Below are 21,358 nucleotides of genomic sequence, written 5' to 3' on the forward strand. Positions count from 1 at the left end.
AGTGTTCTGGAGCATAGGAGATAAAGAGACTGTTGAGGCCTGGGCCAAGGGCAGAATTAAACTGAAAAGATAGTAAATCAGAGTCCTAGAATTGAGCTGGGAACAGAAGGAGTATGAAGGAAATTGGAGGATTCTGCAAACATAGTGCATAGTAGTTTGACAATTACCTCTATGTGACCCATTAATAAATCCTGCTGCGTGAAAAACACAGGCTTAGACAATCAGCACCTAACTACTCTGATTTCTGAAAGATTTTCCATTTCAGAAAACCGTAAGTCTCTTACTTTAAGTTTGTATTGTAGATGATGAAATGCTATTTTTCCAATCACTTATGCATTTATTTAAGTATATATGTATCTGCATATTTGTGCGCACACACACACATTATCTTTTCTGAGTTACCCAGAATACCTTGCTAAAAACTAGACACATGGACAGTTTCAACTTTTCAACTTCAGCCATTTTTAGTTATCTGTGTATTTTTTTAAATCCTGAAATTGCTTTCAAAGTGGAAAAATTGTGTGGGCTTTTTTCATCTTTTCATAACTCAAAAACGACTTAATATGTTTTTCTCAAACTTTGCAAAAAAAAAAAAATCACCTTTGGGCTGAAACCAAGCATGGAAAATTTCACCACAAAGGGCTAATTTTTTGGAAAGTTGCAAGAAAGTGAAAACAGGGGTTTATAATAGAACATTCTTCATGCATGTTAATACTTAGTACTTTATCTAATGCATTTCATCTGAGAATTTCTGAACACTTTTCAGATTTAAATATTGAGCCATTTTAATATTTGTGTACCAATGATATATTGTCAGATATCGAAAAGTTCCCCCATCCTCTCAGATGTCTAATAGCTTGGGAATTAGTGAGATGTGTTTAAAATGACAGGTAGGGCAAATGAAGTTAAGTGGCTGCTAGCCAGAGAAAGCTGTATATTTGCTGCCCAACACATTTTATCACTACCTCTTCTTGGCCCAGGAGTACTGTAGTTGTAAGTAAAATATAATAGATGACACTGGGCACTAATTTGAATAAGCCAACATGTCTCAAAGTAGTATCAACAGCACCTGTGATCTTGTTAGAAATGCAAATTCTTCCCCCTCTTCACCCCAAGGGGTGGGGCTCACCAACCAGCATTTAACTAGCACTGCAGGTGATTCTGGTACATGCTTAAGTTTGAGAACCACCTACCTAAGCTTTCCAAAAGCTTGGAACAGAATGCATTGAAATGCTGTGGACAGTTAAATCTGTCCTTGGTCTTTCTGTGATGTCAGCTCTGTCTTCTCATATCCCTTGGAAGCAGGAGGAATATGAATCAAATTCTCTGAAGGAAAGGTCTTCTGTGTTAATGTGCTCTAGTTCTTTCCACCTATGACGTTGTCCATAAACACAGAGACTCCCTTGAGTAAATGTGCTGATATCAGCTTGTTCAGGGTAACAGCACTACCAAGATGTATTTTCTCATTTCCTTGAATTATTAGGGTCAAAACTGAAATGGGACTATAAATTTCTTTCTTATTTCTTTGAAATCTTTTAAGTTCTAAGATGGTATCAGATGTGTCAGTGGAAGTTGATTGAAGCTCTTTGGTGTGTAAGTTCTCAATCTGACGCTTTGCAGTAGACCTCTGCATTTCAGCAAACTCCATGGTCTATATTTTTGTGTCTTCAGGCACGGAAATAGTTGTTTACGTGGCATTGTAACAAGTTTTGAAAATATTACCCTGGTGATGGAAGTCACTAGTCTGTAGTATGTGGGCCTTTAGCTAATCCTTTTAGCTTAGGTTAATTTCTTACAATAAATAATTTGTAGAAATTCATAAAAAGGACAGCAAGTTCTCAAAGATGCAAAGGATGTGAACAGATAATTCACTGAAGAACTAACTAATATATCAAAAAGTGTGTGCCTACCACAATGAGTGATAGTGTTTAATGAATTAGTATATAGTAGTATACTTAATGATGTCTGTTTATATTGAGTATGGTAGTATTTGCTAATGTTCATTTGATGAATGAACCTCAAGTTATCAAAATTAACTATTACTATTACATAGTCTAAAAGAAAAGTTGTGTTGTGTATGTGTGTACTTCGATATCCATTTTAAGTAAGTTTGAACAGGTAAATACCAGGTGGCTTATAGTAGTTTTCTCTGGTGGTTAGGGGTAAAGGATGTATTGGAGTGAAAACTCTACATTGTTTCTGCTTTTCTTTATAATGACCATGTATTATCAGAAAAAAATAATTTCCATTAAAAAAGTATTCATACCCTTTGAACCTACTAATTCTTTTTTTTGGAATTTATATTAAGAAAACAGACAAAGATAGAAAAAATCATGTGCAAAACTATTATCTATTATAACAAAAAATTGGAAACATCCTAATGTCCAACCTTAAAGGCAAGGTTAGGTAGAGTATGGAATGTACAGCCATTAAAATTATATTTGCAAAAGACATTATAATACATAAAAGTTAATTATAGAATATTAAGGATGTCAGAATACATAGAGAATATGTGAATACAACTGTATAAAAATCACACATGGAAAAGCTTGATAATTATAAAATGAATTTAGTGGTTGTATTTAAGTGGTGAGTTTGGGTTTTTTTTTTCTATTTTTTCTTTTTGAATTTTCTGTAATGACATATATTTATTCACTATTATAGACATTTAATGGTCATGCACTTTTCTCTCTTTTTTTTTTTTCTTTTAAGGTGATTTGTTCATGTTACTTTAGAGCAGAAAGTTGTTCCAGGATAGATCTTTTTTAAAAATTTAATTTTGGATTCATAGGGTACATGTACATGTTTATTACATGAGTATATTATGTAATGGGGGGGATTGGGCTTCTAGTGTACCAGTTACCCAAATAGTGAACATTGTACCCAGTAGGTATAAATTATGTTTGCTTTGTATATTGTCAAGTTCAGTGCAGTCCTTCTTAGGGCTCAAATTATCCTACAGGGCCCATATTAAATACCAACCTTCTTAAGTCCTTCTGGGTACAAGATAGTTTATAAATAGACAAAAGAACAAATAAGTCATTAGCCAAATGTCACTTCCTGCATGAAAACTTTGCTGATTGCTCCGATAGAATATAACTTCTGCTACTTTTGGGCCAATGATATTGTCTCCTGTTAGCTTTTCTGTTGTGGCTTGTAGCTTAAGTGTAATTTTTTTTATAGCCACAAGAACAAGAGCTGGCTTGTTTTCTTTGTACCCTTGCAAGTTCTAGCATAGGGTCTTACACATCCCAAAAGGAAGACATCCATTTTTTTTTTCATTTAATTAAATTAAACTATATGAAAGTTACATCAGCAGCTTCTGCTGGTAAAATTCTCACTTGGTTCATAAGTGCCACTGACTTCTTCTGTTCATACAGATTAACCACTGCATTGACCTTAAGGAAACAGTTGTCTTGTTCGACAGTGAAAGAGAGTACAGATCAGCAGCAAGAGTTAGCAGCTATATACATCCAAAGGAGCAATACTAATTCAGCTTCTATAAGATAGAATTGAAGAATATTATTATGGTCTCGGAATAGTTGAAGATTTCTTAAATTGGATAGCACAAATGTTTGTACAAAATACTGCTGTAAGTGAAAGGAAAGAGCTTAGGGGTGTGGCGGACAGACTTTAGGGTGGGTGGCGCCCCATGATCCTCACCTCCTAATGTTCATTCCTACACGTAATCCCCTCCATAAGTGGATATGACTGATGACTTGCATCTAACCAACAAAATATGATAAAGGTGACAGACAGGAAGCACATGATTATGTGTATGTGATTTACATACCTAAGATTGTAAGGCCTGTCTTGCAGAAGTCTCTCTCCCATGCTGGCTTTAAAAGCAAACTGCCATCTTGTGGGTTGTCTATGTTGGGCGGCCTATATGGCAAGGAATTGCAAGGGGCCACTAGAAGCTGAAAGCTGCCTTCCGTCAACATCCAACAAAAAAATTGAAATCCTTGATCCTACACTACAAAGAACTGAATCCTCTCCACAACCTTAGTGATTTGTATCCTTCCCCAGTCAAGCCTCAGATGAGACTGCAGCCCTAGCTGACACCTTGATTGCAGTCTGGTAAGATGCTAAGCAGAGAACCCAGCTAAGCTAGGCCTGGACTCCTGATGTGCAGAAACTGTGCAATATCAACTTTGTATTGTTTTAAGCTGCAAAGTTTTAGTAATTTATTACATAGCAATAGATAACAAATCAAGAGGAAAGTAAAAGGGTAATAGCAACTCTTTGTTTTCTTTGCAGGAAAACCCACCTCTAAGACCAGTAGTGGCCCTAAGTTAGTATCAGCATTGTAGCAGTAGCAGCTAGCCTAGCCTTTTCCCCTGTCACTTTTCCCTGCTTTTACACTATCTTACCCACTCTTCCTACTCCACTCAATTACCTAGACTTTTGGTCTTCCTTGCAATTTTTTAATTAACATTACTTCTCTCCCCACCTCAAAAAAAAGGTAATTTGGGTTGTTGATAAGCATGTCTTTTGATAGCTTGCCTGGTGATTATTTGATGTAATAACAAAATCACAGGTTGGGATTCATTAGCATCATTCATCCTACTCTAGGTTGAAGCAGATCTTATTTGAAAGTATTGCCATATTCAAATCTCATCTGACCAAGAGGTTAATAGTGGTAGGATATTGAGAGGCCCTGTGGTATGAGAGAGTGGCCCATGCTAAGGCAGAGGTGATACATTTGTGAATTCCCTTGCATTTGTGTGGATATAGGTCTGAAAAATGTCACTTGTACCTGGCCACACTGAAGCCTTGTTCATAGAAGAGCACATTCATAGAGCCTCAGTGGACAGACTATAACTATCAGAGAAGACATAACAGGGAGGGGAGTGGAAACAGATGAACAACATTCTGTGAAATTGCCTCTTTTTGGCTTTTGTTTAGTTCAGATAGAAGCTTCTTTCTAGGTCTGTTTGTGGAGATGAGAAGTATGATTGTGATCTTTAAGAAAGGAAAAAGCTCTCTAATATGGTTAACCAGCATGTATGAGGTTGTTTTACGCTCACTTCTAGCTTGTATGGAAAATCTGTGAACAATATGCAATGTAGGCCACAAAAAATTTCCTGAAATGGAAAAAGCCTAGCAGGCACTAAATGAAAGCTAGGCACTAAATGAAAGATGCTTCACAAGAATAAAATGTGGTTGCTTTGAGATCTCACATTCCAGGCCATCTCAGACTAATTGTATTTGTTTGGGAAGAAGCAAGATTGTCAGGTATCAGGAAGGTGTATTGATACATAAAAGACGGAAGCCAGCGTCATACTGCAAACCTCTCCCTAGGAAGCCAGACAGTAAATCATTTTCCAGGGTCAGTCATATAGAGACCAGAGGGAGCATGCATGAATGAAGACACAGTCTAGAAACTCCATTTCAACAAATAGTTTCTCCCCTCACCAGTACTGTTATGGGAGCTTCTGCAAAAAGCCAAATTGAGTGTTAGAGATTCAGCCTTTTCCCCTTTCATAATCTACTACCCTCAGGAAGATGCTGAGGAGCTTCTTATAACCTCTTACAAAGGAGAAAGTCTCTGAGAGCTTCAGTAATGTTATATTAATGTCAATAGACATTTTTTCAGAAGAGATTTCATAAAAACTTAAGGACATATTCTGGTTATCTGGGTACCAGGAGGGTTCTCCTTAAGGCCCTTGTTTCCTTCCGTTCATAGTTGCTGTGTTTGCCTTACAGTCCCTGCACTTAGGGCTCCATCCTGACTTTATAATTTCTCATTGTCTAGATATATATTTTCCTATCTATGTGCCTTTGTTGAGCTACTTCCTTTCTGCTTTGTCCCACACCATCTAACTGATGCCTCCTGTTCTTCTGGAAAATCATCTCAAACATGAGCTCCTGTGTGAACTCTTTCCAGATTCTTCCCAGTCATTTTTACTCTGTCCTTCCTTTGGTAACACTTTTTCTCATAATTCTTCTATATTCTACCCTATATTATAGGCATTGCGTATTTCTTTGATTTTTCCTGTTAGATTTTTCAGCTTTCCTTTTAACTAGAGCATAATCTGCATACAATAACTCTTTTGTTTGTCTCCCTGCCTCGTTCTAGATATTTCTTCTGACTTAACATTCTACTTCACTAATCCTCACTTGAGCTATGTATAAATGCCTTTAAACTCATCTGTTACATCCTCAATTTTAGTTATTCTATTTTTTGCCTATAAAATTTCCATTTTATTGTTATAATTACTAATTCCTGCAAATCTCCATCTTGTCATTTAATATCTTGATCATATTATAGTTATTTTAAACTCCCTATCTGACTTTATTCTCCTTTGTACCATCAACAATTTTTAAAATTATCATGACTTTTATAAAAGTTCAGAGATCATATATTTGACATGAAAATAAATAAAGATTGTGTCTGATAATTCCAACATCTAAGTCTCATGTGGTTGCATTCCTACTTCAGCTTTTTCCTTTGCTTTGGTTATATTATCTTGTCTATCCGTATGCTTGTGTATTAGTCCAGGTTTGCCAGAGAAACAACCAATGGGATGTATGCACATGGAAAGAGGTTTATTACAAGGAATTGGCTCACGTGTTTATGGGGGTTGACAAATCCCAAGATCTGTAGTCAGCAAACTGCAGACCTAGGAAAGCCAATGATGTAATTGTAGTTTCAGTCCAAAGGTCTGAGAGCCAGAATTTCTGATGGTTTAATTCCAGTCCAAAGGCTGGCAGGCTCAAGACCCAGGAAGAGCTGATATTTCATTTTGAGTCTGAAGACAGAAAAAAAAAAAAGTCCTAGCTTGAAGGTGGTCAGGCAGAAGGAATTCTCTTTTATTAAACCTTTTGGTTCTAGTCAGACCTTCAACTGATTGGATGAGGCTCACTCACATTAGGGAGGGCAATATGCTTTACTCAGTGTACCATTCAAATGTTAATCTCAGCCAGAAACACCCTCACACATCCAAATTGTTTGACCAAATATCTGGGCACCCTGTGGCCCAGTCAAGCTGACATGTAAAATTGACCGTCAAAGCTTGGCAAGTATTTTTTTTAACTGAATACCTGACATTATATGTGAAAAATTAGTAAAACAATATTAGAATCGTATCTTCCTCCAGGGAGGATTTACCTTTGTTTTTGCAATTATTCTTAGGGTAGGTCACTTTGATGCCATTGGGAATTGGGCTGAATCAAAGCTATCTTTGGAGGGGCTGGCCTATTTCCAGTTCATCGTTACTTCTAGGGTATAGTCCTTTAATAGTTTCCACTGAAAGCCTAGAGTGCCTTCTCTTTTATGGGCACATAATTCCCAGGTTTTTCCTTCAAGCTCACAAAATTTTTCAGAAACTCTCTTCAGCTTCTTGGCTTCTTAGCTACTGCTTGCAAATCAGCAAATAACAAAGAAAAGCTACTTCAGCACTCCTCTCTGAAGTTCCTTTTTCCCTAGCATTTTAGCCTTCAAATCTCCTCTGCCTCTGATGCCTTCAAGGGGACTTTTAAAAACTTTCCCAACTTTTCTAATTGTTCTTGGCAAGGAGATTGCTCTCCAACAAGATAGCCTGCCATCTTCACCTCCTATCAACACCATTAGCAGCTGGTGCTGAGCTTTAAGTTCTTCCAGCTCTGCTATTGAGAAGTATGTCATTTCAAGTTTTTAATTATTTTTGTGAACTGTTTTCTTCCTCTGGAAAGTTTTAGAATATTCACTTTATTCTCAGTATTATATTTTATGATGATATTCCTTGGACTATTTATCCTTTTTAATCCAGAAACTGGCATACTTACACACTGAAAACGCTTGTATTTTTTTCTCTACTTGTTTTCTCATTATTTGTGTGTTATACTTTCAGAAAAGATTTTCTTGATTTATTTTCTTTTCCATTATCCATTTCTTTCAATTTTTAGTTTTTTGCAATGAGAAATAGGGGATATTTTCCCTACTTTATCTTCCAATTCATCTAATTAAACTTTTGATTTTGGCATCTATGCAAATAGTTTCTAAGGAATTTCTTGTTCTTTTCTTCCTTTTTGTAATATCCTTTTTATTTTTACTTCATGGGTCTCTCTTTCTCTCTCTCTCAGGAAAACATTTTTTAGAGTTTTTGGGCTCCTGCATTGTCTGTATTCATTCTGAATTCCTTTCTTCATGCTTTTAAAAAAAGTACTGATCTGTCTATTGTAAGTGAAGCTTTCCTCAAATGTCTAGTGCTTATTCATTATCCACTCATATTTAAGAATGAGGCACCAGGCTGGGCACGGTGGCTCTCACCTGTAATCCCAGCACTTTGGAAGGCCGAGGTGGGTGGATCACCTGAGGTCAGGAGTTCGAGACCAGCCTGACCAATATGGTGAAACCCCGTCTCTACTAAAAATACAAAAATTAGCTGGGCATGGTGGCGCACACTTGTAGTCCCAGCTACTTGGGAGGCTGAGACAGGAGAATTGCTTGAACCTGGGAGGCAGAGGAGGTTGCAGGGAGCCAAGACCACGCCACTACACTCTAGCCTGGGTGACAGAGTGAGACTCCGTCTCAAAAAAAAAGAAAAAAAGAATGAGGCACCAAAACTATCAGGAGGTTTTGTATGGGAGTGGGTTTGGTCAGCTGGTCAGCTGTACTACAGGGTAGTTTGGACAGGTATCCAACTTTTTTTGGTGTGGTATTCTCCAGTGTACATATTTTTTCTGGAGCCATTAAGTCTCTTCAGAAAAACATTTTCAAACCACTTATCTAACACACAGCATCCTGAAGCAAACAGCTCAAGGAGCTGGAGTTTGCATGGGAGAATGTCTTAGCATTTAGTATTTTGGCTTTCACTTATATTGTTTTTATGATGTTCCTTTTCCCCTGCCTTTTTCTGTGCCCTGTATCTCCAGGTCAGGAGGCTCTTTCTTCTATTTCTACACAGAATAAACCTCCAGGCCATGATGGGTTTATGGAGAAGTTGCTTGAGGGTATTGGATGAGGCAGGTGTCCCAGGGGACTGGCTGCCTCTCAGCCAGCCTTTCATTCATCAAGTGTGCTCGGTGCCGTGCACTGTTACTGGCACCTGTTATGGTCTTGGATCCATCTGTGAACAAAATAGGAAAAGAAACAAAAAACAAACTGCTTATGCAGAATTTACAGTTTACTAAGGAGAGATGGTAATAAGCATAAAAATGAGTAAATTAATATGTTCAAAGGTGATACTGCCTTGATATAAAGAGTGGAGCAAGATAAAGGGGATTGGAAGCACCATGGCTGGGGGATAGAGGGCAGTGGTGGACTGCAAGTGATTTTTAAAACTTTTTATTTGGAAATAATTTCAAACTTAGAGAAGAGTTGTAAGACTAAGAATAGTGCAACAACATGAGATACGCTTTTACCAGATTTACCTGTTGTTAATATTTTACCTCATTTGCTTTATTTGCTCCCCTACACACACACACACACACACACACACACACAGACACACAATATTTCTTCTTGAACCGTTTGAGGATAAATTGAATATATTATTGCCCCTTATCCCTAAAGACCTCCTTAAGATGTTCTTAAGAATAAGAATATTCTCTTAATCAACCACAGTACGGTTATCAATGTCAGTAAATGTAATATTGATGTAATACTTTAATCTACCTTGCATATTCCCATTTTGTCATTTGGCCCACTAATGTCCTTGATAGCATTTTCTCCCTTCCACTATGGTCTGGAGAATCAGGTATTGCCTTGAATTTTCATGTTTCTTTATTCTCCTTTAGTATGAAACATCTCAAGCGTATTCCTTTGTTTTTTCATAAAACTGACATTTTGAAGAATATAATTCCTTTTTAAAAAGAGATTATCCTGATTTTGTATTTGTCTCATGTTTTCTTTTGACTAGATTAAGGTTTTGCATTCTTAGCTGTAAAATAATACCTCATAGGTGATGCTATGTCCTTCTCAGAGTAGGTCACCTGTAGGCACATGACATCCAGCTGCTCATCATTGGTGATATTAATTTCAATCACCTAATCGAGATGTTATGCAGAATTTCTCCACTGCATGCTTTACTTTTTCTTTTTTTTTTTTTTTTTTTTTTTTTTGTGGCGGGGGGAGTTGGAGTCTTGCTCTGTCACCCAGGCTGGAGTGCAGTAGCGTGATCTCAGCTCACTGCAAACTCCGCCTCCTGGGTTCAAGCAGTTCTCCTCCCTCAGCCTCCTGAGTAGCTGGGATTACAGGCACTTGCTGCCAGGCCCGGCTAATTTTTTTTTATTTTTTTAGTAGAGACGGGTTTTACCGTATTGCCCAGGCTGGTTTCAAACTCCTGAGCTCAGACAATCTGCCTGCCTCAGCTTCTCAGAGTGCTAGGATTATAGGCATGAGCCACCGCATCCAGCCTGCATACTTTACTTTTTCTTAACAATGAATAAAGAGTCTATGGGGAGGCACTTTTTTTTCATGTCAATATCCTCCTCTTCAACGAAATTTTCTCCTAGATTCAACATCCATTATTTATCCTTGCCCGATGCAATCTTTACCAAGATTTTCTAACTGTAGTACTTTCTTCACATAAACCCATTAGAACTCAATATTCTTTTATAAGCAAGAACCTTCCTTCTTATGTATGTTTAATTTGTATGTATATATGTATTTATCAGCATGGACTTATGAATTTCGGATTTATTAAAGGTATATGATTCATTACTATATTGATTTTGGTGATAAAATTATTCCATATTTGGCCACTGGGAGCCACTTAAGTCTGGCTCCTGTTGTAACTGCAATTTTAAGCAAGATGTTTATTAGGCATCATAGAAGTGACCTGCTGGAGGTAGAGTTAGCCACATGGCTATCTAGGGTACAAGGGTTCTAAACAGCAGAATAGTTATTACAAAGGCTTTAAGGCCATGAGTATGCCTGTTTGAGAAACAGCAAGGCCAGTGTGACTGGAGCAAAGTGACTAAGGTGTGAAGTAATAAGACAGGGAAACTTTCATTGCATTTGCCCTCCCCACACTCTTCTATATCCTGTGGTCCAGAAGAAACATTAAATACACCCTTATACCCACCAACAAACGAAGAAGTAAAACCTGCCATTAAGCCAACTTCTTGAATTTATTTTGTATATTGTAAAATCCAGATAGCTACATATAGATGTGTACTTTTTGAAAATGTATCCCGTCAGCCAGTGATAGTTGTATTTCCATGGAGATTATTCCAGTCGCCTGTATTTGAACAATTATACAGGATCTGACTGTAATTAGAAAAAGGAGATAGGGGCCAAGTCAACCTAGTACAAGTTTGGATTTCACATTTTAAATCATTGGTTAAATAAAAACAAAGTGAAGATGAAAATGTTTCTTTTGTTAAAAAAGATAAGAAAATATAAAATTGGAGCTTTTATTAATTTATACATGTCTCAGAGAAATAATAGTCACAGAGAAGTAGCAGACAGTGGCATGCACTTATTAGCTTCTCACATTATTATATTACACTGGAAACATGGGCTGTTACTGTACAGTGAAACTAGAGTTTAAGGTGGAGAACCAGATTGACCTGATGCATGTGAGTGTTTATGAGTTTCACATTGAAGGTGCCTGGTTTTTGTTGTTGCTGTTGTTGTTGTTGTCGTTGTTTTCTCTCCAAAGAATACAGCTTAGAATGAGTGAGGCAAGCTCAAATCATGTAGCTGTAACTGTCAACTTGGTGAATTTCTGAGTTATCAGAAAGTGAGACTCTGGGCATGATGAGGCCATAAGTAAGGGAATATCAGCAACCATCAGAAGCTGGAAGAAGCAAGGAATGGATTCTCCCCTAGAGCTTCTTGACACAGTGCAGCCAGGGCATCTTTATTTCAGCCCAGTGATACTGATTTGGCCTCCAAAACTGCCAGAGAGTAAATTTTTGTTATTTGAAGCCACCCATTTGTAGCAATTTGTTACAGCAGCTGCTGGAAACTACTACATTGCCATTGACACTTGATCGCTATTTCAGTACGAAGACCTGTGTATCTGTCTTGTTCAGTGATACTGATTTGGCCTCCAAAACTGCCAGAGTGTAAATTTTTGTTATTTGAAACCACCCATTTGTAGCAATTTGTTACAGCAGCTGCTGGAAACTAATACATTGCCATTGACACTTGATGGCTATTTCAGTACGAAGACCTGTGTATCCGTCTTGTTCAGTTTGGGGGAAACTTTCATGCATTATTTCTGTCATGTTCCCTTCCCTTCCTCCCTGTCTTTTCTTTCTAGAACTCATTTGATAGGACATTAGTTTTCCTGGATTGGGTGTCTGATTTTCTTTCCACCTGTTTATCTCTATGCTTTCAGTGGAATTTTTTTCCACTCAATCTTTTTCACTGATATTTTTAAATTGAAGTATAAATTTTTTTTTTTAAATACTACTGTCTTGACCAGGCACAGTGGCTCGTCCCCGTAATCCTAGCACTTTGGGAAGCCAAAGTGGAAGAATTTCTTGAAGTCAGGAGTTCAAGACCAGCCTGGGCAACATAGTGAGACCCTGTCTCTACAAAAAATACAAAAATCAGCCTGGTGTGGTGGCGCACACCTGTAGTTCCAGCTACTTAGGAGGCTGAGACAGGAGGATCACTTGAGCCCAGGAGGTTGAAGCTGCTGTGAGCTATTATCATTGCCACTGCACTCTAGCTTGGGCAACAGAGCAAGAACTTGTCTCTATAAAACTAAATAAATTTAAAAATAAAAAAAGAATACCACTTTGTTTACTGCGTGTTTCTTTTATATCCCACTCATCATTGATACAGTATTTTCTCTTAGCTCTAAGCAAATTACAATTTCATCTGATTCTTCATTGTCTTTTCCTCTGAGTTTTATATTTGTTGTGCTGTCTTTCATGTTAGAGCCTTTACCTAATATCTGTCAATCTGTTGTTTCTTTATATTAAGGAAGTTTTTTCCCCCTGAAATCAATGGATGAATGGGAATTATATTTTTAAGTTATTAGAATAAGTTAAAAATGTGTAAATAGAATAAATGCATTTGCAGGGCATTTACCCTCCTAAGACTGAGGGAGAGCATATGTGTGTATTGTGGCTTATTGTTACAACTATCTCCTAGATTCACTGAAGATAGAAGTTACGTTTGTTTCATAGTCTCCTCATTGGCTTGTAGTAATTTTTCAAAAGAAGGAAGGAAACATTTTTACCTTACAATAAAAGTCTGAAACCACATATTTTATGGTGATCTATAGGAGGACTAACTGGAACCAGTCACAGGGTACTGTCCCTAACAGAATGTGCATCTTTCATGCAGTAATTATATTTCAGTAGTGGAAACTACATTCCAGGAAACCTTTACATAAAGGTTTTACAATGTTGAAAATAAAAGATATGCTTTTTACCTTTAAAAAGAAAGGTGGAACTTAATTGAGAATATTATAGAATTATTTCAAAATCAGACTGCTTTTAAAAAAACTTCAACTTTTATTTTAGACACCGGGGGTACATGTGCAGGTTTGTCAAATGGGAATATTGCATGATGCTGAGGTTTGCGGTACAGATCCTGTGACCCAGGTAGTGAGCATAGTACCCAATAGGTAGTTTTTCAATCCCCCCATCCTCAAGTGGTCCATAGTGTTTATTGTTCCCATATTTATGTCCATATGTGCTCAATGTTTAACTTCCTTTTGCAGGTGAGAACATGCGGCATTTGGTTTTCTGTTCCTGCGTTAATTTGCTTAGGATAATGGCCTCCAGCTCCATCCATGTTGCTGCAAAGGACATGATTTCATTCTTTTTTATGGCTGCATAGTAGTCCATGGAGTATATGTACCATATTTTCTTTATCCAGTCTACCACTGATGGGCATGTGAGTTGTTTCCATGCCTTTGTTATTGTGAATAGCACAACAATGAACATAAGTGCATGTGTCTTTTTGGTAGAATGACAAAGTTAGTCTTTGATTTAATGGTGACAAATGTGCTTAATTACTTAATGCAAACTTTGCTGTATGCATTTGAAAAGCATCAGTTAGTTCTATCAATTGGAAATATTAGCTGTACTTACTGAACAACTGTCTAGAGCCATTGAGTTAGGTGAATTTCTTGGTTACTGACTAACACAGAGTATATGATCCTCAGTTTCATCATAGAGCATATTCAGATACCGTGGAGGCACTTTTGATGGACAAAGGCTATCAGCAATGCTATCCAGTCCCATTAGGGAAGTTAAGAGTCTCCCCAGAGTCTGTTGTCCTTTCTCTAAGCTCTGCAGAAGCTGAGACCTCAGAAGTTTAGTAAGGCAGCCCAGGCACAGTGGCTCACGCCTGTAATCCCAACACTTTGGGAGGCTGAGGCAGGTGGATCACCTGATGTCAGGAGTTTGAAACCAGCCTAGCCTATGTGGTGAAACCCCGTCTCTACTAAAAGTACAAAAATCAGCTGGGTGTGGTGGCATGTGCCTGCAATCCCAGCTACTAGGGAGGATGAGGTGGAAGAATTGCCTGAACCCAGGAGGTGGTGGTTGCAGTGAGCTGAGATTGCACCACGGCACTCCAGTTTGGGCGACAGAATGAGACTTTGTTTCAAAAAAAAAAAAAAAAAAAGTTTAGTAAGGCAGACGTAAAAATCAGGAACTAAATTTCGGTTATTGCTGAGTCTGGGAGATACCATGGTACCACCAGGAGGGATGCTACCCTTATGAATCTGTTCTGTCTGGGAGTAAATGGGAGGAGGAAACCCCCTTCAGAGACCTGTGAGGAAGAAATAAACATCAGATATGTCTTCTTTCCTGAACTAAGCAGGACAGATCCTAACCTGTTCCGTTATCAAAGCTGATATGGGGACTTACACACTTCAGCCATTTGGGCCTAACCTTTTCTCTGTGAGTTAACTGCTTCTATTCCCAAGGTTTAGTCTCTATCTCATGGGGTCTTAGCTGCCCTTACTGATGGATTTGCTTCTTACCACATAAAATTGAACAAGAAAGCTGTACTCTTTGCCTTCCAGTTGACTTCCTAGATGCTGAGAGTGTCCTGGGGCAGCTTCTGTGGCAGAAATCCCTTGTGGCTGGGGCTGTGCTGTGTGCCCTATACATGCCTCTGGCTATGGGCCTTTGCATTGTATTATTCATCCTTGGCCTGAAACCCTGTCATGGATACCTTTGCCTCATCTTAGTACTGGTATAAAATGGCATTTTAGTGTATGGAACTGAAGCATACATGTTTCACAATATCTTTTAGTAAAGTTAAATAGGGAATAATTTTTTTACTGGTTTCACTGAATAACCCTGTATTCTATCATCAGCACTTTGCTTGTGTACTCAGTGTTTGTCAAGAAAATTTCTTTCTGAGCTGCTTTTCAAAGGTTCCTTGACCCTTATAGAGAATAAATTTTGAGTGCCTATTTTGTATGTTTCTATTTTACTCTTCATTTCCCATGTCCTGATGCCTCTCTAAATATCTCTCCCACTAGACTTTATGTTCTCTGAAGGCAGGGACTTTGTCTTGTCACCCCTGTGTCTCCAGCACTCAGCACAGCACCTGGCATACCGTAGGTACTCAGTATATCTTCATGAATGAACAAATGAACAAATGAATGAACAACCAGTAGATCTAAGGAATGGCTCCCCCTCCCAGTCATGCTAGGCCTGCGCTTTTAAATATTGGGGTTTTTAACTTAGAACAGTCCCAGTGCCATTGCCAAACATATTGGTGGGGTGTGTGTGTGCTTCCTGACCCATACATAGCACTCCAGCTCCAACTTTATGCCAAGTAGCAGTTTCTTGATCAGCAGAGCCATCCTATCACATTCTGTGTAGCTTTACCTCTAGGAACCATGAGAAAGGCCTGATATTGCCAAAGGCCATAGTAGTCATGTGAGAATTTTGTAGCTATAGACCTTAAGGTTTGCTATTCACTATTCACTGAATTCTGAGGCTACCTGGAGAACACTGTTTAATTCAAAATAACAGGTGCTTCCTAAGAGATAGTTGTACTGCAGAGCAGCAGGTAAAGAATAATTTGCAGTGAGCCTGTGAGCATCATTGTTTTCTGAATGAGCTCTCAGTGATTCTGAATCAGAAGAGCCCAAAACGAAGTGGTTTCCACAAGATTTCAAGCTGAGGAGAACAGCATTTTGCATCCAAAATAAAATAAGTGCAGAGAATATAAAATGATAAAAGCTTGAGAAGAATGGGCTGTAGGAAGATATTGAAGCTAAGTTTCAGGTGTTTGTGCAGTTATAAGTTATGTAAAGACCTCTGCAAATATGCAAACATTCCTTATTATTAACAACCGTGACATGAAGATTAAAAGTATTAAATGGCTTTTTTTTTCACATTCAGGTAATTAAAGTGTAGAAAAATCTCTGCCCCAGAGGTCTGAATATAATTCACATGAATGGAAAATGGCAAAAGTGGTTAGTTTCTTGAGTACCATCTTAACTGAAACATACTAAAATGGCATAATTTTGTTTCAGTAATCAGTAGTTGAAAGATCTCATGCTTTACTTCTTAGGATATGGATTTAATTATTTCTGGAGCTAAATGATTTGAGACACTTGTAAAGATTAGCCCATATCTAACAATAATAGTAGTAATTGGTTCAACCATAAGAAAATTGCCTCCAAACAATAACAATTACAAATAACTTATTTTGTACATAAATATATAGTATATATAAAGGTTAATGGCATGGATTCAGAAGTCATCCTGCTTTAATTCATATCTCTGTCACTTTGTGGCTGAACCTCAGTTTTCTCTTCAGTGGAATGAGGGAACTTCATAAGGTTTTTATGTGTATTAAATGAAACAATATATATAAAGTGCGTAAGTATAGTGCCTAGAAAATAGTAAGCTATCACTACTACTGTTAATCCAAGTACTTCCCTGTGAGGCATATTCTTATCTTTCTGACATATGAAGTTTTTAAGACAGAGTAGAAAATCTCAAAAAGCAAGCTCTTGATTAAAATATAATGGCATTTGCAGTTTATAAACTGCATACTTAGTAAATAAGCTTACTAGGCTTCTGTTTCCAGTGTGATCCTAAGGAGAAGAACACATGGCCTTATGGGAAGAGGAGATAAACTAAACTAGGATTACTTCTAGACCTATGTTTTGACAGCTAGCAAGTTTATCTTTGAAGGCTGTCTGGTTGACATTGCATGTTGGCTAAGACATGCCTTACAAATGTTGCAGTCACATAAAAAGAGAAACTGTGTGCTATTTTTTTGTTTGTTTTCTGCTTGTACGGTGGAGAAGCACCCTGCCATAAATACACTGGGTGGGTTAAACTAATAAACAAATAGGCAGGGTGGCAGTGATAATGTTCTTTTGAAGATGTTGAAGTACTATTTGTCGCAGCTTCACTTAGTCATAACACATAGGCACCATTGCTGCTCTCCCAGAAAAATGGATGCATCTGTAATAAGCTATATAAACAGGTGAAGTCTTTTAAGGATTTTGAAGATTTACTGTTTTTTTAAAGCCTATTTAATGAAACAGGTTGTGCACAATCCACACCTAAGCACCATACTTCTTACCTTGTAGCCATACCTCAAATTGTTTCTTAGCTCCTTTTCTGAAAAATGATTACAACAATAATAATAAATTCAAGAAAAATAAGCATCAAAATACTTTCCTCTAACCCCTGCAAATGTATCCAGTATAAAAAGTCCCAGTGTGCATATTTACCTTCCTGTACTGTTCAAGAAAACACGGTTGTGCTTCATTATCAAAAGTTCATTCTGGTAGATAACAGAAGAGAATGTGAAATATGCGAAAATGTTTTCTTAGGATAGAATGAATTGGCTAACATGGGAGTTCTTTTTTTAATGAGATAGTAGCATAAGAAAATGTTTGGTCATGTACACAGATTTGGAAACCTTCACCACACAGCTGTGTTATCAAATTAAGCATACTTCCTTGACTTAGATGATTTTTTTTTTTTACCAATATGAAGAATGAAAAATTTTTATTACTGTGATTTATCAAATTTGGACTATAAATTTCATTGAAATTATTATTACAATATCTAGGAAAAGTTTCACCCAGCAGGTGATAATTGTTGTTCTCCAAAGGCAAGAGAAGAAAACCAGTCTCATCAACTAAGTATTAGTTGTGATAAGATCTTTGGTCTTCTTATATTTTTACAAGGCAATGATGCATTCAATGTACATATTAGAACTTTCTTATTGTTTTGGTCCATTCCCATTATTTCAGAGTGCATTTTAATTCTCAATTTGTTATTGATATAGATCAATCAAATATAACCCTGTGGTTGCTTATATATTTTTAGAGTTTCCCTTACATGCAGTTTTGCTTAACATGGGTCACAGTAAAGGATCGTTTATAAAAGTAATGGGTTGTTTCCTGTTTCTGCCAGCTGATTTGATCAATCTGAAGTTCCTTATGTACTATGGGTTACATAACCAGTCTGGAATCTGTGTGGTACATTCTTCTAGTTTGGTATTAACTGAATTAACCATTTATATTCTTTAAATCATTGAGGACATTTTAGTAAACACTTGAACTGCTCTCTTCTTCAAGTACTCTGCTCCAGCAATACTGTTCACCTGGCTCTTACTCAAACACACCACTTTAGCTTTCTATGGCCTCTGCACATGCTCTTCTGTCTCCCCACAAAATTTATTTTTCCAAGCATCTCTTAGCTCACCCCCTAACTGCCTTTGCACAAATGTCACCTTTCATCAAAGCCTTTCCTAAACACCCTATTTAAAACTATCCCACCACCCCTAGCAATTTCTAGTCCTCTTTTATTATTTTATCTGCCCCGTCATAGGACTTGTGACTTACTACCATTATACATATTTGATTCAATTATTATTTATTGCTTAAATTGTTATGATCATTTATTATAAATCATTTATTATGGCTAATTAACATACATATTATGCTCAGTCATTTACTTGGTTAGTTATTAGCCTCAATTATATCTTATTTTTTAATATATATTTTTATTTGACAAATAGAAAGTATATAGATTGGTACAATATGATGTTTGGAAATAAGCATATATTGTGGAATGACTAAATCAAGCTAAGTAACTTATGCGGTACCTTACATGCTTATCTTTTGTTGTGGTAAGAACACTTGAAATCTATTCTACTGTCTTAGCAATTTAAAAATGGGCAAACGACTTGAATAGACATTTCTTCAAAAAAAAATGCAAATGACCAACAGGTATATGAAAAGGTGCTCAACATCACTAATTATCAGAGAAATGCAAATCAAAACCACAATGATATATCACCTAACACCTGTTAAGATGTCTATTAGAAAAACAAAATGTAACAAGTGTTGATAAGGATATGGAGAAATAGAAATCTTTGTGTGCCTTGTACACGGTTGCAAGAGCATTGGTAGAACTACTTTGGAAAACTCTTTGTAATTATCTACTAAAGATGAATATATGCCTACTATATGACCCAGTATTTCTACTTTGAAGTGATACAGCCAACAGAAATGCATGCATATATGCACCAAAAGACATATACAGAAATGTTATTAGGACTTCTGGTTTCCAGTTCCACATGTAGGGAGCTTAGAAGTTGCCACTCCAACCCTAACAAGTAAAAAGCTAAGCAAACTGAGAAATCAATTCTTACTGGACCCAGGATAGGGGAGGACACAGGGAAAACCACTGTCCCCAAAAGACTAGAGGGACAGACTGGCAAATACCGAGAGCCACAAGTTACTAGAGCATGCAGTCACAAACAGAAACCCCCACAGGAAGCAATGCCATGGTAGAAAAACCTGAGCTGTAATTGATGAATTATAGGAGGTTCAGTATGAGCAACTCTGAAAGTTTAAAACTCCAGGAGGACCCACTCATGGGGAAACACCACTATTTTGTTAGACTTACCTACATGAGCTCAATTAGATTCTCCAAGTAAATATTGCAGAAAAATCCCTATGTGCTTCTGGCAGGGGGAGGGTGAAATGAACTATTTTGAAATATGCCAGAGCACTGTGCTCTTCTTAACAAGGTCTGCCCCCAGGAGAAATTAGTTAGCTAAATGCTAACCTGCTGGGGTATTATTAGAGCCTGACCCAAGGGAAGGGAAATACCTAACTCTTGTCAGCTCTAACCTTCTGCATCAGAGAAGGGAAATACTAAACTCCAGACAACTCTAGCCATCCTGTCCTACCAAAGAGGGGAGAAGAATACTGAGGAAACACTTAGAAATTTGTACACCAGAGGCATATGCTTACTAAAAGACTGAGACTTAATCATAGGATGATAGAATGTCTCCCCTCCCCTTTCCCCCACCTAACTACTACATTGCTAAAAGCTGATTTATAAAAGTTCCTTTTACCTGGTACATCATGTCCAGCTACCAAGAAAAAATTACTAGGCATACCAAAAGGCAAAAAAAAAAAAAAAAAATCTGAGGAGAATAGAGCAAGCTTCAGACCCAGACAGGTAGGGATTCTGGAATTATCAGATGAGGAATTTAAATCCACTATGATTAATATACTAATGGCTATAACAGATAAAGAAGGCATCATTCAAGAATAGGTAGACAATGTAAGAAGAGAGATGGAAATCGTAAGGAAAAAGCAAAGAGAAGTGCTAGAGAGTAAAAACACCGTAAAATAAAAATGCCTTTGATGGGCTTATCAGTAGATTGAACATGGCTGAAGAAAGAGTCTCTGAGCCTGAGAATATCTCAACGTAAACCTCCAAAACTGGAAAGCAAAGAAAAAGACTGGGAAAAGAAAAAAAAAGAATAAGGACTGCAGGACAACTACAAAAGGTGAAACATATGCATAAGGGGAATACTAGATGGAAAAGAAACAGAGAAAGAAACAAGAAATATTTCAAACAATAATGACAGAGACATTTCTTAAATTAATGTCAGACATCAAACTTCAGATCCAGGAAACTCAGAAAGAAAATAATAGGGGTTTGAAACTCAGATCTCCATAAAGAAAAGAAGAGCATCAGAGAGGGAATAAACAAAGACTGAAATGTTCACTTTTCTTATTCTTAATTGATCTAACTGATAAGTTTATTCAAAATAATAATAGCAACAGTGCTTTCGATTTTGTATGTTTATATGTTATATGTATGCTTACATATAAGTGAAATGAATGACAACAACACAAGGAGCAGGAGGGAAGACAGGATTATTTTGTTTTTGTATGATACACTACTTATAAAGTGGTATAGTGTTATTTAAAAGTGGACTTGGACTAGTTGTAAATGGATATTGCAAAATCTAGGGCAACCACTAGAAGAATTTTTTTTTAAGTATAACTGACATGCTAAGAAAGGAGAGAAAATGGAATCACATAAAATGCTCAATTAAAACCACAAAAGGCAGAAAATATGTGGAAGATGAAAATAGAAAATAATGACAAATGTGGTCTATATTAATTTAACTACCAGTAATCACTTTGAACATCAGTGGTCT

At 37.1% G+C, this 21,358-nt stretch overlaps 1 protein-coding gene across 12 annotated transcripts in view; it reads left to right on the forward strand.

Moving 5' to 3' along the window:
* LDAH (lipid droplet associated hydrolase) overlaps positions 1 to 21,358 on the forward strand; it is a 142,184-nt gene that overhangs the window by 61,744 nt on the left and 59,082 nt on the right. The window contains exon 5 of one of the 12 annotated variants that reach the window (XM_055108187.2): positions 13,614 to 21,272. The exons of the other annotated variants lie outside the window; for them this stretch is intronic. Coding sequence (XP_054964162.1) covers positions 13,614 to 13,667 — 54 coding nt within the window. The 3' untranslated portion in view covers positions 13,668 to 21,272. Of the gene's footprint in view, positions 1 to 13,613; positions 21,273 to 21,358 lie in introns of those variants that run through there. 12 annotated transcript variants of the gene reach the window in all.

Source organism: Pan paniscus, chromosome 12, assembly GCF_029289425.2.
Source record: "Pan paniscus chromosome 12, NHGRI_mPanPan1-v2.0_pri, whole genome shotgun sequence".
NCBI lineage: Eukaryota > Metazoa > Chordata > Mammalia > Primates > Hominidae > Pan > Pan paniscus.